We start from the raw sequence: 16,022 nt of genomic DNA, 5'->3' as shown, positions 1-16,022 counted from the left end.
GCAAGTAAGCCATCATGTTACCCTAACCTTCAAGTTCCTTTGTTCTAAGACATTCAATGTCTACTTCCTCACTTCTTTCAAGTAAGGAAATTCAGGGTGTAATCACAATTGACTCCATATATCAGATTAAGTTTTTTGAGGACAGAGGTTATGTCTTAACCAATTTTCAGTATTGCAGAAAAGCAGCATAGCACTGTAGTTAAGAGAAAAAAGTCCTAAAGTCAGTCTAGCTGAATGTGGATCCCAGCTCTACCACTTCCTAGCTGTATAACCTTATGGAAGTTGCTTAACCTCTCTGTGCCTCAGTTTCCATATTTGTGAAATGAAAATACTAACAGTGTCCAGCTCATGGACCTGTAAATGAGATAACAATGTAAAATACTTAAAACAAACTGTCTAGCATCATGCAAGCACTAAATTAGTACAGACTGCTATCCATTAACCTTTACCTCTCTAATGCCTTGCTAAGTAGCTAATAATACAATAAATGGATTATGAGTGAATGAATCATAACCAAGGATCCTCAGCTCTGTATGAACTAGTTAAATGTTAATGGATTTCTAATAGCATATACTTTAATCTTTCTCAAAGGAAAACAAAACACTGGGACAGAAGCAGAGTATACAAGAGAAACTTCCTACTATCTGCATCCTACAAAGCAGAAGCTAAAATAGTTCACTCTGCAGGAAAAAAATACATGAATAATTCAATCACTTTATAGTTATGATTTTAATTCATAAAAATTGTATTGTGTACATGATAGTGGACTTCAAGACTATGAGCTCTTTAGGGACAAAAAACATGTCTCAGTCATCTTAGCACAGCACCTCACACAGCAGAAAAGTCAACCAAATGTTGATGAGTAATAAGAAAGAATAGATGAGTAATAAGTCTTAAATTTTAAACTTGCGATTTAGGATTATCAGAGTGTTTTATTTTTCTTTTAGTCTTTGCTAATTGAACACTTTCACCTTGCTAAGATCATAAAAATCAATTAAAAAATTGTGACTACCACCCAACATTGCTATTTACTACAAATGGTCACTAAGAACAGAAATTTACTTGTTTCCTTAATTTTCCTCTCTGCCCCAAATGAATTACTCTATATTGCACCTGTCCTTAACCTTTTCTCTTTTGTTATAGTGGTAGAAGAGGTAGCTCCTTCTCTTTAACTCAGGATTCAGTTCCAGTGGCCCTAGCCCACAATCAGTCTGTGTCACTCTGATCCTAAATTGATCTTCTTCCTCCTTCTGTTAAGCACAAACAAATAATTTGGCTTCTTCTACCTTAAAACTCTTCTTTCAGTTCCCTGAGTGAATTTAAAAGTAATGCTCTAATTTCTCTTATGTCTCTAGCTGCCCCTTCATTACTCACTTTCCCTTCACAGCCAAACTTGTTGAAAAGAAAGGCTTACACTTGTCAACTCTTTCTTAACATACAAGTTACTTAGCACTGAACTACAATCTGACTATATCATTCTAGTGACTTACTAAGACTACAAATGACTTCCTATGTGTCAAATAAGTGGTCACTATTTGTATTTTACTCAGTTTTTCTCTTACAGTGCAGGTGTATTTTATGCAAACATGATAAAATTTAAAAATACTTCCGTGCAAAAATATTGAACTCTCATTAAATGCAGGCCTAACAAAAAATAGGGTGGGAATGTAGCCCTGCTCATTAAGGCAAACAGGATGCCTTGAGTCTTCTAGGGAACACAGATACCTCTACTTATACTGGAGACAAAGCGGCACTCACTAGAGGGAGAAGACTCAGCTTCACCTACCAGTGGTCAGGCACCAGTCCTTCTAATCAGGAAGCCTGCCAAAAGCCCCTGTGTGAACTTGGCCCCCAAGGGGGCAGACAATAGACAATAGAATCAAGAGAGGATGAAACCCTGCAGCCTGCAAAAGGAGACCACACAGAGAGCTAGACAAAATGAAAAGGCAGAGAAACATGAGCCAGATCAAAGAACAAGACAAAACACCAAAAGAACAGCAAAGTGAAGTGGATATAAGCAACCTACATGAAAACGACTTTAATGATAGTAAGTATAATCCCAGATCTCTGGGGAAAAATGGAGGCAAAGATTGATACATTACGAGGTTTTTTTTTGTTTGTTTGTTTGTTTGGCTTTTTAGGCTCATGGTAGTTCTCAGGCTAGGGACTGAATCGGAACTGCAGCTGGCAGCCTATGCCACAGCCACAGCAATGGAAGAGCCAAGATGCACCTGTGACCTACACCACAGCTGAGGGCTACATCAGACACTTAACCCACTGTCAAGGCCAGGGATCAAACCCACATACTCAAGGATACTAGTTGGGTTTGTAATCCACTGACCCATAAGGGGAACTCCGTAAGAAACATTTTAAAAAGAAAGAGATTTAAAAAATAAACAAGCAGAGATGAACAAAACAAGCAAAATGAAAAATTCGATAAGAAACTAATAGCAGACTACAGGAGGAAGAAAAACACATATGCAAGGTGGAAGACAGACAAGTGGCAATCACTGATGCAGAATAAAATAAAGAAAAAAGAATGAAAAGAGAAGTTCCCATCATGGCTCAGCAGAAATGAATCTAGTAACCATGAGAATGCACGTTCAATCCCTGGCCTTGCTCAGTGGGTTCAGGACCCAGCATTGCTGTGTTCTGTGGTGTAGGTTGCAAATGTGGCTTGGATCCCCTGTTGCTGTGGCTGTGGTGTAGGACGGCGGCTACAGCTCCAATTCGACCCCTAGCCTGGGAACCTCCTTATGTCACAGATGAGGCTCTAAAAAGACAAAAAAGAAAAAAGAAAATTGAAATCATACCAAGTATCTTTTCTGACCGCAATGCTATAATACTCGAAATCAACAAGAAGAAAAACTGCAAAAAGCACAAACACATGGAGACTAAACTGTATGCTACTAAACAATCAATGGATAACTGAAGAAATCAAAGAGGAAATTAAAAAAATACCTAGAAGCAAATGACAACTAAGATATGACACTCTAAAACCTATGAGATGCAGCAAAAGCAGATCTAAGGGGGAAGTTTATAGCAACACAATCTACCTCGGGAAACAAGAAAAATCTCAAATAAACAACCTAACTTTACACATAAAGCAACTAGAGAAAGAAGAACAGACAAAACCCAAAGTTAGCAGAAGGAAAGAAATCATAAAAATCAGAACAGAAATAAATGAAACAGAAATGAAGAAAACCATAGAAAAGATCAATGAAACTAAAAGCCAGTTCTTTGAAAAAAATCAACAAAAATTGATAAACCTTTACCTGGACTCATCAAAAAAAAAAAGAGAGAGAGAGAGAGGACTCAAATCAATAAAATCAGAAATGAAAAAGGAGAAGTTATAATGGACATCACAGAAATACAAAGGATCATAAAAGACTACTACAAGCAACTATATGACAATTAAATGGATAACCTAGAAGAAATGAACAAATTCTTAAAAAGGCAGAATCTTCCAAGACTCAATCAGGAAGAAACAGAAAAGATGAACACACTAATCCCAAGTACAGAAATTGAAACTGTGATTAATAAACTTCCAACAAACAAAAGTCCAGGACTGGATGGCAAATTCTATCAAACTCTTCAGAGAAGAGTTAATACCAATCCTTTTGAAACTATTCCAAAAAACTGCAGAAGAAGGAACACTCCCAAACTCACTCTATGAAGCCATCATCACCCTAATACTAAAACCAGACAAAGGTACTATAAAAAAATAAAATTACAGGCCAGTATCACTGATGATCATAGATGTAAAAACCCCCAACAAAATACTAGCAAACCAAATTTGGACAAAACGTTAAAAGGAGCATACACCATGATCAATGGTATTTATCCCAGGGATGAAAGCCTTTTTCAATATCCACAAATCAACCAGTGTGATATACCATATCAATGAACTGAAGAATAAAAACGACATGATCATAGCAAAAGATGCAGAAGAGCTTTTGATAAAATCTAACACTCGTTTCTGATAAAATCACACCAGAAAGTGGGCATAGAGGAAACTATCTCAACATGATAAAGCCCATATATGACAAACCCACAGCCAAACATCATTCTCAATGGTGAAAAGCTGAAAGAATTTCTCCTAAGAGCAGGAACAAGACAAGGATGTCCACTCTTGCTACTTTTATTCAACAGTTTTGGAAGTCCTAGCCACAGCAATCAGAGAAGAAAAAGAAATTAAAGGAATCCAAACTTGACAGTAAGAAGTAAAACTATCACTATTTTCAGATGACATGATACTATACACAGAAAATCCTAAAAACACTTCCAGAAAACTGAGGTCATCAATGAATTCGGTAAAGTTGCAGGATACAAATTTATACACAGAAATCTCTTTCATTCCTATATACTAATAATGAAAGATGAGAAAGAGAACTTAGAGAAATATCCCCATTTACCATTGCATCAAAAAGAATACCTACAAATAAACCTATCTAAAGAGAAAAAAGATCTGTACTCTAAAAACTATAAGATGCTGATTAAAGAAATCAAAGATGACAGAAACAGACGAAAATGTATACCATGCACTTGGATTGGAAGAATCAGTACTGTCAAAATGACTATACCCAAGGAAACCTGCAGATTCTATGCAATCCCTAATTATCAATTGCACTTTTCACAGAACTAGAACAAAAAAATTTTTAATTTGTAGAGAAACACAAAAGATCCCAAATAGCCAAAGCAATACCAAGAAAGAAAAATGGAGCTGGAGGAATCAGGATCCCTGACTTCAATCTATACTACAAATCTACTGTAATCAAAACAGTATAGTACTGGCATAAAAACAGAAATAAAGATCAGTGGAACAGTGCAGAATGTCCAGAAATAAACCCACACACCTATGGTCAACTAATGTACAATAAAGGAGGCAAGAATATACAATGAAGAAAAGACAGTCTCTTCAATAAGTGGTGCTGGGAAAAATGGACAGCTACATTAAAAAAAAAAAAAAGAATGAAATCGGAACACTCTCTAACACCACATACAAAAATAAACTCAAAATGGATTAAACAGAAATTGATAGAACATTGTAAATCAATCATATTAAAATTTTTTAAATGGATTAAACACCTAAAATGTAAGAAGTATTCTATAAAACTCTTAGAGGAAAACAGAGGCAGAACACTCTCTGACATAAACCACAGCAGTATCTCTTCATATCCACCTCCTAGAATAATGAAAATAAAAACAAAAATAAACAAATGAGACCTAATTAAACAAGTTTCTACACAGCAAAGGAAACCATAAACAAAATGAAAAGACAACCCAGAGAATGAGGAAAAAACCTTTGCAAAGGAAGCAACTGACAAGGGATTAATCTGCAAAATATACAAACAATTCATTAGAGCTCAATATCAAAAAAAAAAAAAAACTCAATTTAAAAAGGGGCAGAAGATCTAAACAGACAATTCGCTAAAGAAGACATACAGGTGGCCAAAAGACACATGAAAATATGCTCAACATCACTAATTATTAGAGAAATGTAAATCGAAACTACTATGAGGTACCACCTTACACCAGCTGGAATGGCCATCATCAAAATGTCTATAAACAATAAATTCTGGAGAGGGTATGAGAAAAGGGAACCACATTACACTGTTGGTGGGAATGTAAATCGGTACAACCACTCTGGAAAACAGCATGGAGGTTCCTCAAAACACTAAAAACAGAACTACCATTTGAGCCAACAATCCCACTCCTGGGCATCTACCTGAAGAAATCTGTAATTCAAAAATGTTCAATGCAACACTATTTACAAGTGTCTTCCAAGCCAGACATGGAAGAACCTAAATGTCTATCAAATGAGAAATGAAAAAAGATGTATACATATACAAAAGAATATTATTCATCCATAAAAAAAGAATAAAATAATGCCATTTGCAGCAACATGGATGGACCTAAAGATTATCATATTAAGTGAAGTTAGTGAAAGGCAAACATATTTATCACTTATATGTGGAATCTAAAAAAAGGATACAGATGAATTTATTTCTAGAACAGAAATAGACTCATAGACTTTCAAAACAAACTAATGGTTACCAAACAAATGTGTGGGGGGAGGGCGGGATTGGGAGTTTGAGATTGGCATATGCACACTGGAATATGGAATGACTGACCAACGGTATACCACAGGGAACTCTACCCAATATTCTGTGGTAATCTATATGGGAAAAGAATCTGAAAAAGAATGGATGTGTATATCCATGTAACTGAATCACTTTGTGGTACATCAGAAATTATCACAAAATTATAAATCAACTATTCAATAAAACTTTAAAAAATGGAAAAAAAATTCCAGATCATTATTTGTACCAAATTCCTTAACCTAGAAGCCTCATGCCTCCTCATTTTAAACAGGGTAACAACACTATCTTTATTATGGATTATTGTGAGGTGACGGAGTAATGTTTATAAAGTACTTGGTCCAACATCTGGCATGTGGTTAACACTCAATAAATATCTGAAATCATTATTACAAATTACCACAAATACTTTTCCAGTTAACTACTTAATAACCAAGCTGGGAATATTAGTTCTAAGCTTTCTAAGAGGCATTGTCAATTAAAGAATTATTGAGTATTCCCACAAAATGAACAAAAAATATAAAATTGAAAAATTCTGTAAGAGTACACATACCCCCAGATTTTTTTTCAGGTAAAGCAATCTTTCCATCTGCTATAGAATCAACAAGATCTTGAAATTCTGCAGGAACATCAGCTTGCTTCCAACGCTCATTGTCTAAGAGGAGGCTATTCAAAAGTATATATATATTAAAAAAAAAAAGGCTGATAAAACTTTAATATTTCAATACCACCTCCTTGGTTGAAAAAAAAAAAAAAAAGGAAAAGCTCCATGAGTACACAAGACTTCTGTCATACATTTAAGATTACATGTATCTTAGTTAAATTCAAGTAGAGCCCATACAATAAAAGGCATTGAGTTTTTAAATAGCAATGGCCATTAGCTGTTGTTAGTATATATACTTGTAAAAGTGCTAAACACTTAATAAATTGAAATCATTCATAAACAGTATGAATAGTTTCAGAAAATATTTCCCTTCTTATACCTCTTAGTCTAATCAGGAAGACTGGTAAGACATAATTAATTTCATTTAGAGTAGGAAAGGAAAAGTCAATCTATTGGGATTTTCCTATGTACTTTAATGGAAATAAAACATTCTATTTCCACTTTCAAAAGCTAAGAAATGTGATTTTAATTTTACATTATGTCTTTAATTAAAAAAAAAATTTGTCAGGGGTTTTCACTGGCCAATCAATGAAGTTTCCTCTTTCAAATATAATTGTGTTCTATAAAGAAAAGGAAAAATATTGAAGAACAGAATGAACAGGTAATAATACCTGAGCTTGGTTTTTCTCTCTTCATGAAACCTGTTTACAAATTTATGAGCTTGGCTCTGAAGTGTTCCAAGTAATGACATGCTTTTTCTTCCACAGATCTGTTCAGTGTCTAAAATGAATGTTTCCATTAATCTGGAAAGTGTTATAAATTCTGTAGAATTTAGCTTCTCAAGAAAACCATCCTAAATTTTAAAGATAAAAAATCATGAGTTATTTTAACACCAAATATGGATGAGCTATAAAACCAACTTAAACAAATATTATTGTTAATTATATTATTTTTATAATAGCTATATTAATTCCTAAAAATTATTTTAAAATAATTTTTAATGTAATTTCCCAATATTTTAGTCCAAAAGATTGAACATTGAAAGATTAAGATGTCTAAATTTCATTCTGACCCTTTTATAATACACTAGCTCAAATAAAGTCAGGTCATACTATATAATTTTCAAAATACTGGAGTATAACTAAACTTATTAATAAATTATTTGACTAGTTATATGCACACAAATGTATACAAAACTGCATGTTATTTTTAAATTATTAAGGTATTGATATATGTATCAATATAACTATTTTAATCATTTATTTGTAAAGCATGCTTAAGTTTTCCTACTTCTTTTATGTGGATTTATTTGTTTAATTTACATTTCGACATCTCCCTAACAGAATATACCAGTATCTTAGTGTTAAAAACATAATAAGCATTATGTGGAACACAGGAACACAAGCAAGGATAGGGTCCAGATCTCCAAAAAAATTAGTCTATGTAAAAAATATCTAAAGTTTATCAAAACAACTAACCTTTGCTCTTGACATGAGAAATTTGACAGCTCGATCATGGCATATATCTGAGGCACTATATAATAACTCCTGGATATTATTTGCCAGCTTTCCTAGCTCTAAGTCAGTTAATTTCATGTCTTCATTGACCCTGAAAATGATAAAAAGAAATTGTCATGTAAACTTGTGAACACATTGTTTTCCAAAGGAGACATACCAATAAAAAACAAAAACCTATAAAATTCACAATTGAGGGGAAATTCTGTGATGTATCACATACTTTTATTTTTGTGGTGGAGCATCACATACACAAGCTCATATAATACAAATATATATACATATATACATACATAAATACATACATACACATACATACACACACATAAACATTTGCTTTTTAGGGCCACACTTGTGGCATATGGAAGTTCCTGGGTTAGTGGTCAAATCAGAGCTACAGCTGTTGACCTGTGCCACAACCACAGCAACATGGGATCCAACCCGCGTCTGTGACCTACACCACAGCTCGCAGCAATGCCAGATCCTTAACCCAGTGAGCATGGCCAGGGATTAAATTTGCATCCTCATGGACATTAATTGGATTCATTTCCGCTGAGCCATGATGGGAACTCCCAAATAATACAAATATATTTTACCCTAATCTTATATAAGAATAATTTCTCTCTGTGCTGTAGTATTTTTAATACTCAGTTCAGACTCTGACTGGAAATTCTGCAAAAACTACCGCCAAAAAAAAAAAAATTCTCATTAAGTACAAGGTGGTAGCTGTGGCAGGTTTCATACAGGTGCCTAGGACAACACAGTAAAAGGAAGAGGAAAGGAACAGAAAGAACAAAAAGGCCCTCTTTTTACTGACAATTATGAATGACTATTAATAGTTCAACTGAACTAAGATTTCCTGAGCATTTACTGTGTTTTAACTGCTAGGCACTGGAGGGAATACAACAGGTCATTGCCCTCAAGGCAGTTACAAAAAGTATTTATAAGATGTAATACATTTTTTCCAGTTTTGAGGAATAAATATATGACTTTTTTTTTTTAACACAACTTCCCTAGGGCATGTATATACACTACTGATTCTGTGCCGACAATTCAGTTAAGGGTTACCATGAACCAAGTTAAGCATAATTTTTCTCCTTTTCAGTTGAATTAAAATAACTTTGAATGGTATTTACAAAGAGGGTCTGATGTATATTAATTTGAGGCAAACCACTACTCTAATTGGGTGCTGGTATTAAATGAAGTTATTACCTGTTATTCTTTAAAGTCACTAAATTTATTTACTAGTGCTTTAAAATAATAGAGGAATTGATATTCTTAAAGTACTTTAAGAAACATTATCTTGCTTAGCTCTCACACTGAAGCAGATAAATAAATTTCTGCTTTACAGATGAGGATACTGAATCTTGAAAGTTTAAGTGATCTGCCCAATGACTAGAGCCCAGAATTAGTTTAATTCTATTTCTAATCTAAGCTTCCTCTAACTCTGATATTTCTATATAAACAGTCCAAGTGCTACTTCAGTACAAGCTCCACAAAACTGTTTGCTTAAATTTCAAATTGACAATTGAAATAAAATTTTATCTATCTATCATCTATCTATTTATCTGTATCTATCTATCTTTTAGGGCCACACCCACACAAAGAGATGGTAAGATATACCATGTTCTTGGATTAGAAGAATCAACATTGTCAAAATGACTCTACTATCTAAGGCAATCTGTAGTTTCAATGCAATCCCTATCAAATTACCAATGGCATTTTTCACAGAACTAAACAAAAAATTTTTTAATTTGTATGGAAAGACAAAAGACCCCGAATAGCCAAAGCAATTGTGAGACAGATAAATGGAGCTAGAGGAATTAGGCTCCCTGAATTCAGACAACACTACAAAGCTACAGTAATCAAAACAGTTTGGTCTGGCACAAAAATAGAAATATAGATCACTGGAACCACACGGACAGCCCAGAAATAAACCAATGCACGTATGGTCAATTAATTTATAACAAAGGAGACAAGAATATAGAATGGAGAAAAGACAGTCTCTTCACTAAATGGTGCTCGGAAAACTGGACAGCTACATGTAAAAGAATGAAATTAGACTACTCTAACACTACATACAAAAATAAACTCAAAATGTATTAAAGATCTAAATGTTAGACCAGATACTATAAAACTCCTAGTGGAAAACATAGACAGAACACTCTTTGACATAAATCACAGCAATATCTTTTTCTGATCCACCTCCTAGAGTAATGAAAATAAAAACAAAAACAAATGAGACCTAATTAAACTTCAAAGTTTTTGCATAGCAAAGGAAACCATTAGGAAAACAAAGACAATCCACAAAATGGGGGAAAAAAATCTTTGCAAATGAAATGACCAACAAGGAATTTATCTTCAAAAAATACCAACAACTCATACAGTTCAATATCAAAAAACAAGCAACCCAGGAGTTCCCATTGTGGCTCAGTGGTTAACGAATCCAACTATGAACCATGAGGTTGCAGGTTCGATCCCTGGCCTTGCTCAGTGGGTTAAGGATCTGGCGTTGCCGTGAGCTGTGGTGTAGGTTGCAGATGTGGCTTGGATCCCACGTTGCTGTGGCTCTGGCATAAGCCAGTGGCTACAGCTCCGATTAGACCCCTAGCCTGGGAACCTCCATATGCCGCGGGAGCAGCCCTAAAAACAGCAAAAAAAAAAAAGCAACCCAATCAAAAAATGGGCAGAAGATCTACATAGACATTTCTCCAAAAGAGACTATCAGACAGCCAAAAAGCACATGAAAAGTGCTCAACATCACTAATTATTAGAGAAATGCAAATAAAAACTATAATGAGCTATCCCCTCACACCAGTCAGAATGGCCATTATCAAAAAGTCTATAAACAACAAATGCTAGAGAAGATGTGGATAAACGGAAACCCTCCTATACTGCTGGAGGGAATGTAAGTTGGTATAACCATGTGGAGAACAGTATGGAGGCTCCTTAAAAATCTAAATATAGAACTATCGTATGATCTAGCAATTCCAGTCCTGGGCATATATCCAGATAAAACCATAATTCAGAAAGACGCATGCACCCCAATGTTCTCTCCAGCACTATTTACAAAAGCCAAGAGATGAGAGCAACCAAAATGTCCACCAACAGAGGACTGGATAAAGAAGATGTGATATATATGCATATATAAATAATATATAAAATCAATGTAATATTAATCAGGCATAAAAAAAACATGAAATAATAAGGCCATTTGTAGAAATATGGGTGGACCTATAAATTACCATATTAAGTGAAGTAAGTCAGAGAGAGAAAGACAAATATCATATGAGATCACTAATATATGGACTCTAATAGAAATGATATGACAGAACTTATTAAACAGAAATGGGCTCAAAGATTTTGAAACCAAACTTAGGTTTTCCAAAGGGGAAATGTGTAGGGGGTACATATAAATTACAGAGTTTGGATTTATATATACCCACTACTATATATAAAATAGACACATAACAGGGACCTACTATATACATAGTACAGGGAAATTTACTTACTACTGTGTAGTAACTTATATGGGAAAAGAATCTGAAAAGGACTGGATATATGTATATGTAAAACTAATTTACTTTGCTGTACACCTGAAATTAACACAGCTTTTTAAGTCAACTATATTCCAATAAAGTTTAAAAAATACTATGAGACTTCATTTAATTTAAAGGAATCTCAAATGGTATGGCAGATTTCTAGCTTTAATATCTTTTCTCTCTTCCGCCACAGTAATAGTTTTTGCTATCAAATAGCCAATAAGCTATAGACGATTTCTCAAGCCCCTCTTCCAGCTAGATATAGTCATGTGATACCATTCTAGCTACTAGGATGTAGGAGTGCAAATTCTGGATTGTGCTCCTAAAAAGAAAGGATAAAATATAAACAAATTTATGTGAAAGCCACAGAGAACAAATTTCAAATTTATATGTATTTGTAACATGTACAAAGCATCTTGGAAGAAGAAAAAAAGGCAAAAAAAATTACTCTATCAGATATTAAGACTAAAAAGCTATCATAACTAATACAATTTTACTTAATGGCATTGCTGCAAAGACAGACAAGTAAATAAAACATAGTCTAGAAATAGACTCACACAAACATGAATAATTTAAGGCAACAGTGGCACACTAGCTTTGGGTAAGACAGTCTTTTCAATAAATGCTGTAAAGTCAAAAAGATATCCACACAGGAAAAAAGAAAACAACCTCACACAAAAGTTAATTCCATATGGATTGTGAAATAAAATATAAATGAAAGAGATAGCAACAAAGCTTCTAGAAGAAAACATAAGAGAACATCATCAAGGTCTTAGGGTAGGGAAAGATTTCTTAAATAGGACACATAACAAAGCACAACCGTGAAAGGAAAGAATGAATCATAGCATTGTATTAAAATTAAGAACTTGTGTTCACCAAAGACACCAATAAGAGAATGAAAATCAACACAGAGAGAGGGAGAAGACACTGGCAGTATGGATACTGACAAAGGGCTGTGCTGAGACTACATAAATAACTCTCATAAAGCAAAACAACTAAATGAGAAGTGGGCAAAGGGCTTGATAGGCACATCACAGAAGAGGATATCCAAACAGCCAATGAATATATGAAAAGTGCTCCTTACCAATCATCAGGGAAACAAAAATTCAAACTTTTATACCTGTGATAATACCCACCAAATGGCTAACATGATGGGCAAAACCAAGAGTGAAGGAAGATGTGGTGATAGGAACCCATCTACACAGCTGACAGGAGGTAAAGGAGAGTACAATCTCTTTGGGAAATGGTTTGGCTTTGGTTAAATTGACCAGTCACATACTTATTCATTCCTAGGTATTTATTCAACAGAACTGCTAATAACATGTACACCATTCATCTACGAGAATGTTCACAACAATCAAAGTGAAACAAATCCAGATTTCATCAACAGCAGCATGAATAAATACACTGCAGTGAAGGCAGAAAAAGGAACATTTACACACAAATAAAAATAAACTACTGCTACATGTAACAACTTAGAAAAATATCACAAACATAATGTTGAAAAATAAATTAGAGACAAAGAACATGATTCCATTTACGGTTCCATTTACATAAAGTTTAAAAGCTAGAAAAGCCAATAGTTTTAGTGGTTTCCTTTAGGAAAAAGTGAAGGCATAGTGGCACGGGAGGGGTTTCTAGAGAGCTGATAATGTTCCATGTCTTTTTTTTCTTTTTAGGGCCACACCCACAGCATATGGTGATTTCCAGGCCGGGGGTCCAATAGGAGCTGCAGCTGTGACCTACAGTGCAGCTTGTGGCAAATCCCCACTGAGCCAGGCCAGGGACAGAACAACCCACCTCCTCACAGGCACAACGTAGGAGCCTTAACCTACTGAGCTACAATGGGAACTCCTGTAATGTTCTATTTCTTAATCTGAGTGGTGATACATCAGTATGTTCATTTTGTTATAATTAATTGAGCTAAATAGTTATAACTGGTACACTTCCCTATATGCGCATTATATTCCAATTAAAAAGTTAAAGCAAAAAAGTAAGGAGAGACATTCCTTCATGGCTCAGCAGGTTAAGGATTCAGTGTTGTCACTGCTGTGGCTCCGGTTACAACTGTGGCATGGGTTCAGTCAGTGGTCCAGAAACATCCACATGTGACCAGCACAATTCAAAAAAATAAATAAAGAGAGTATCAGGCTTTGTCCTTTCCTTTCTGCTGCTACAGATGGAAATGAGATGATAAAGCTGGAACAGCTGCCTAAGACACAGATGGAAGCTACACAATGAGATGGTAGAGCTACCTTCTCAGCTCTGGACCTTCTACCTCTGAATTGTCACAGGAGAGAAACAAAATTTTGTATTGTTTAAGTTAGAGATTTTTTTTATCTCTTTTTTTTTTTTTTTCTTTTTATGACCCCACCTGGCAGCATATGGAAGTTCCCAGGCTAGGGGTTGAATCAGAGCTGCAGCTGCAGGCCTATGCACAGCCACAGCAACACTGGATCCAGGCTGCACCTATGAACTATATCGCAGCTTGCCACAATGCCAGGTGTTTAATCCACTGAATGAGGACAGGGATCAAACCTGCATCTTCCAGAGACAATGCTGGGTCCTTAACCTGCTGAGCCACAATGGGAACTCCCTGTTTTTAATCTCTTTTAGCAATTGTTTTAGACTGTACTCTAACCAGTAAGTGTGAAAATATAAGCCTGAACAGAGAAAAAAATATTTTACTAATACATAGTTGAGGGTTTGTTTTATTTATTTATTTTCTTTGGTAAGGAGGGGAAGTGGTTATAACTGCAGCCTTCATAACCTCCTGGGCCATAAGCTGATTTATATAAAAATGAACAAAAGTACTGAGTTTTTATTATTCTTAATAATAACTAAATATAAACTATGTTCTTCAGCCAGAAATATTTTACTGGTTTTGTTTTGCTTTTGTTCTTTCTATTCAGAAGATTACTGGGACATCTGGTGAATTCTGAAGAGGGTCTAGGGATTAGATGGTAGTAACTATCAGTGTCTTCTTGATTTTAATTGGTACATTACAGTCACTTAAGAGAGTGTTATTGTAATTGGGAAATATACACTGAACTATTTAGGCCATCAAGTCTGCAATCTATTGACAAGCGTCTGAGAAAAAAAAAAAAAATTAACATAAGAGACCAAGAAGAAGAGAGAAAAAGAGAAAGAAAAGAAGGGAAAAAGAGGGCAATGTGGTAAACTATTAACTGGGGAACCAAGGTGAAGGATATATGAGAGTTTTCTGCGCTATTCTGGCAACTTCTCTATAAATTTGAAATTATTTCAAAAGTTTAAAAAAGTAATATTTTAAAAGATAGTGTGATCTACTTGGAAACTCCTGTCTTTGAAAAACTAAAAATTGTAAATCAAACAAATCCTCACAATATACTAAATACAATGGTGACAAAGTCCAAGAAAGAAACATAACCAAGGTAATACTGACCAAAGTTCCAAGACAGGTTTTGCCACTAATGACTTTAAATACTCCAAATTTAGGGCACTTAATTCATTTCCAGCCTTAAGATTCTACAATTCTCATACTTCCAATGCTTGCCTCCTTACCTTCCATACATTTTCAAAAAGATACATGTTTCAGGAAATTAATTTATTTTTGTCAAATTAAATTCCAAGAACAAAGTTTACATGGTTTTTCAATAAAGTGAATAATCAATCTAATTGAAACCATTAATAAAATAACTCAAAATCCTGTTAATTTGGCAGCAATCACCATACTCACATAATATCCACACCTCCTGGAGTAGCAGATGATGATGTCTGCTCTTTGCTGGATGAAGAATCAGTAGTACATTCTGGTTCAGATACTGAATCACTGCTGCAGGGCTCACTATTTGGAGATGCATTTCTTTGAGAGGTAGTGTCAATTGCTATAGGTGTTAATTCACTCTCACTGAATGCATCACTTATAAACATGCCCTCATGGATTAAATAAGCCACCTCTGTATCCAGTGAATTGTCTTTTGCAGCATTCTTCTGTTGTGAAATCTCCTCCAATTCTCTAGTCCTTTGGTTTTTGTCAAGAACTGAGAGAACAACACTGTGAATGATATTTAATGTTGCCTATAAGAAAACAGGATACATTTTTAAATGATTTGTAATATTTTGTACCTAAAGTTCCCAAAAGTGAAATCTGTGCACTTTTGAACATCTTACAAATGAGTCAAGGTCATGCATATCAGAATTTCTACCTATTTTTTTATTACACAGTAAAAGTACTTGTGAAAAAGAACTGCTTAAGAGAAATGGGTTCCCTAAAGCTTAG

General features: G+C 34.6%; 1 protein-coding gene across 6 annotated transcripts in view; it reads right to left on the bottom strand.

Annotated features, from left to right (window-relative positions):
* Positions 1-16,022, bottom strand: part of VPS54 (VPS54, GARP complex subunit) — a 122,102-nt gene that overhangs the window by 25,414 nt on the left and 80,666 nt on the right. For all 6 annotated transcript variants that reach the window (XR_002342640.1, XR_002342639.1, XM_021087458.1 and 3 more), the window contains exons 12-15: positions 15,480-15,820; positions 8,184-8,313; positions 7,377-7,558; positions 6,655-6,767 (exon numbers count right to left, since the gene is read on the bottom strand). Coding sequence is in view for 4 of the 6 variants with exons in the window: in XM_021087458.1 (XP_020943117.1) it covers positions 6,655-6,767; positions 7,377-7,558; positions 8,184-8,313; positions 15,480-15,820 (766 nt within the window). In the remaining 2 variants the exon portion in view is untranslated. The remainder of the gene's footprint in view (positions 1-6,654; positions 6,768-7,376; positions 7,559-8,183; positions 8,314-15,479; positions 15,821-16,022) is intronic.

This window comes from Sus scrofa, chromosome 3 (assembly GCF_000003025.6).
Source record: "Sus scrofa isolate TJ Tabasco breed Duroc chromosome 3, Sscrofa11.1, whole genome shotgun sequence".
In the NCBI taxonomy this organism is placed as follows: Eukaryota; Metazoa; Chordata; class Mammalia; order Artiodactyla; family Suidae; genus Sus; species Sus scrofa.
This window is presented reverse-complemented; position numbering and strand designations above follow the sequence as displayed.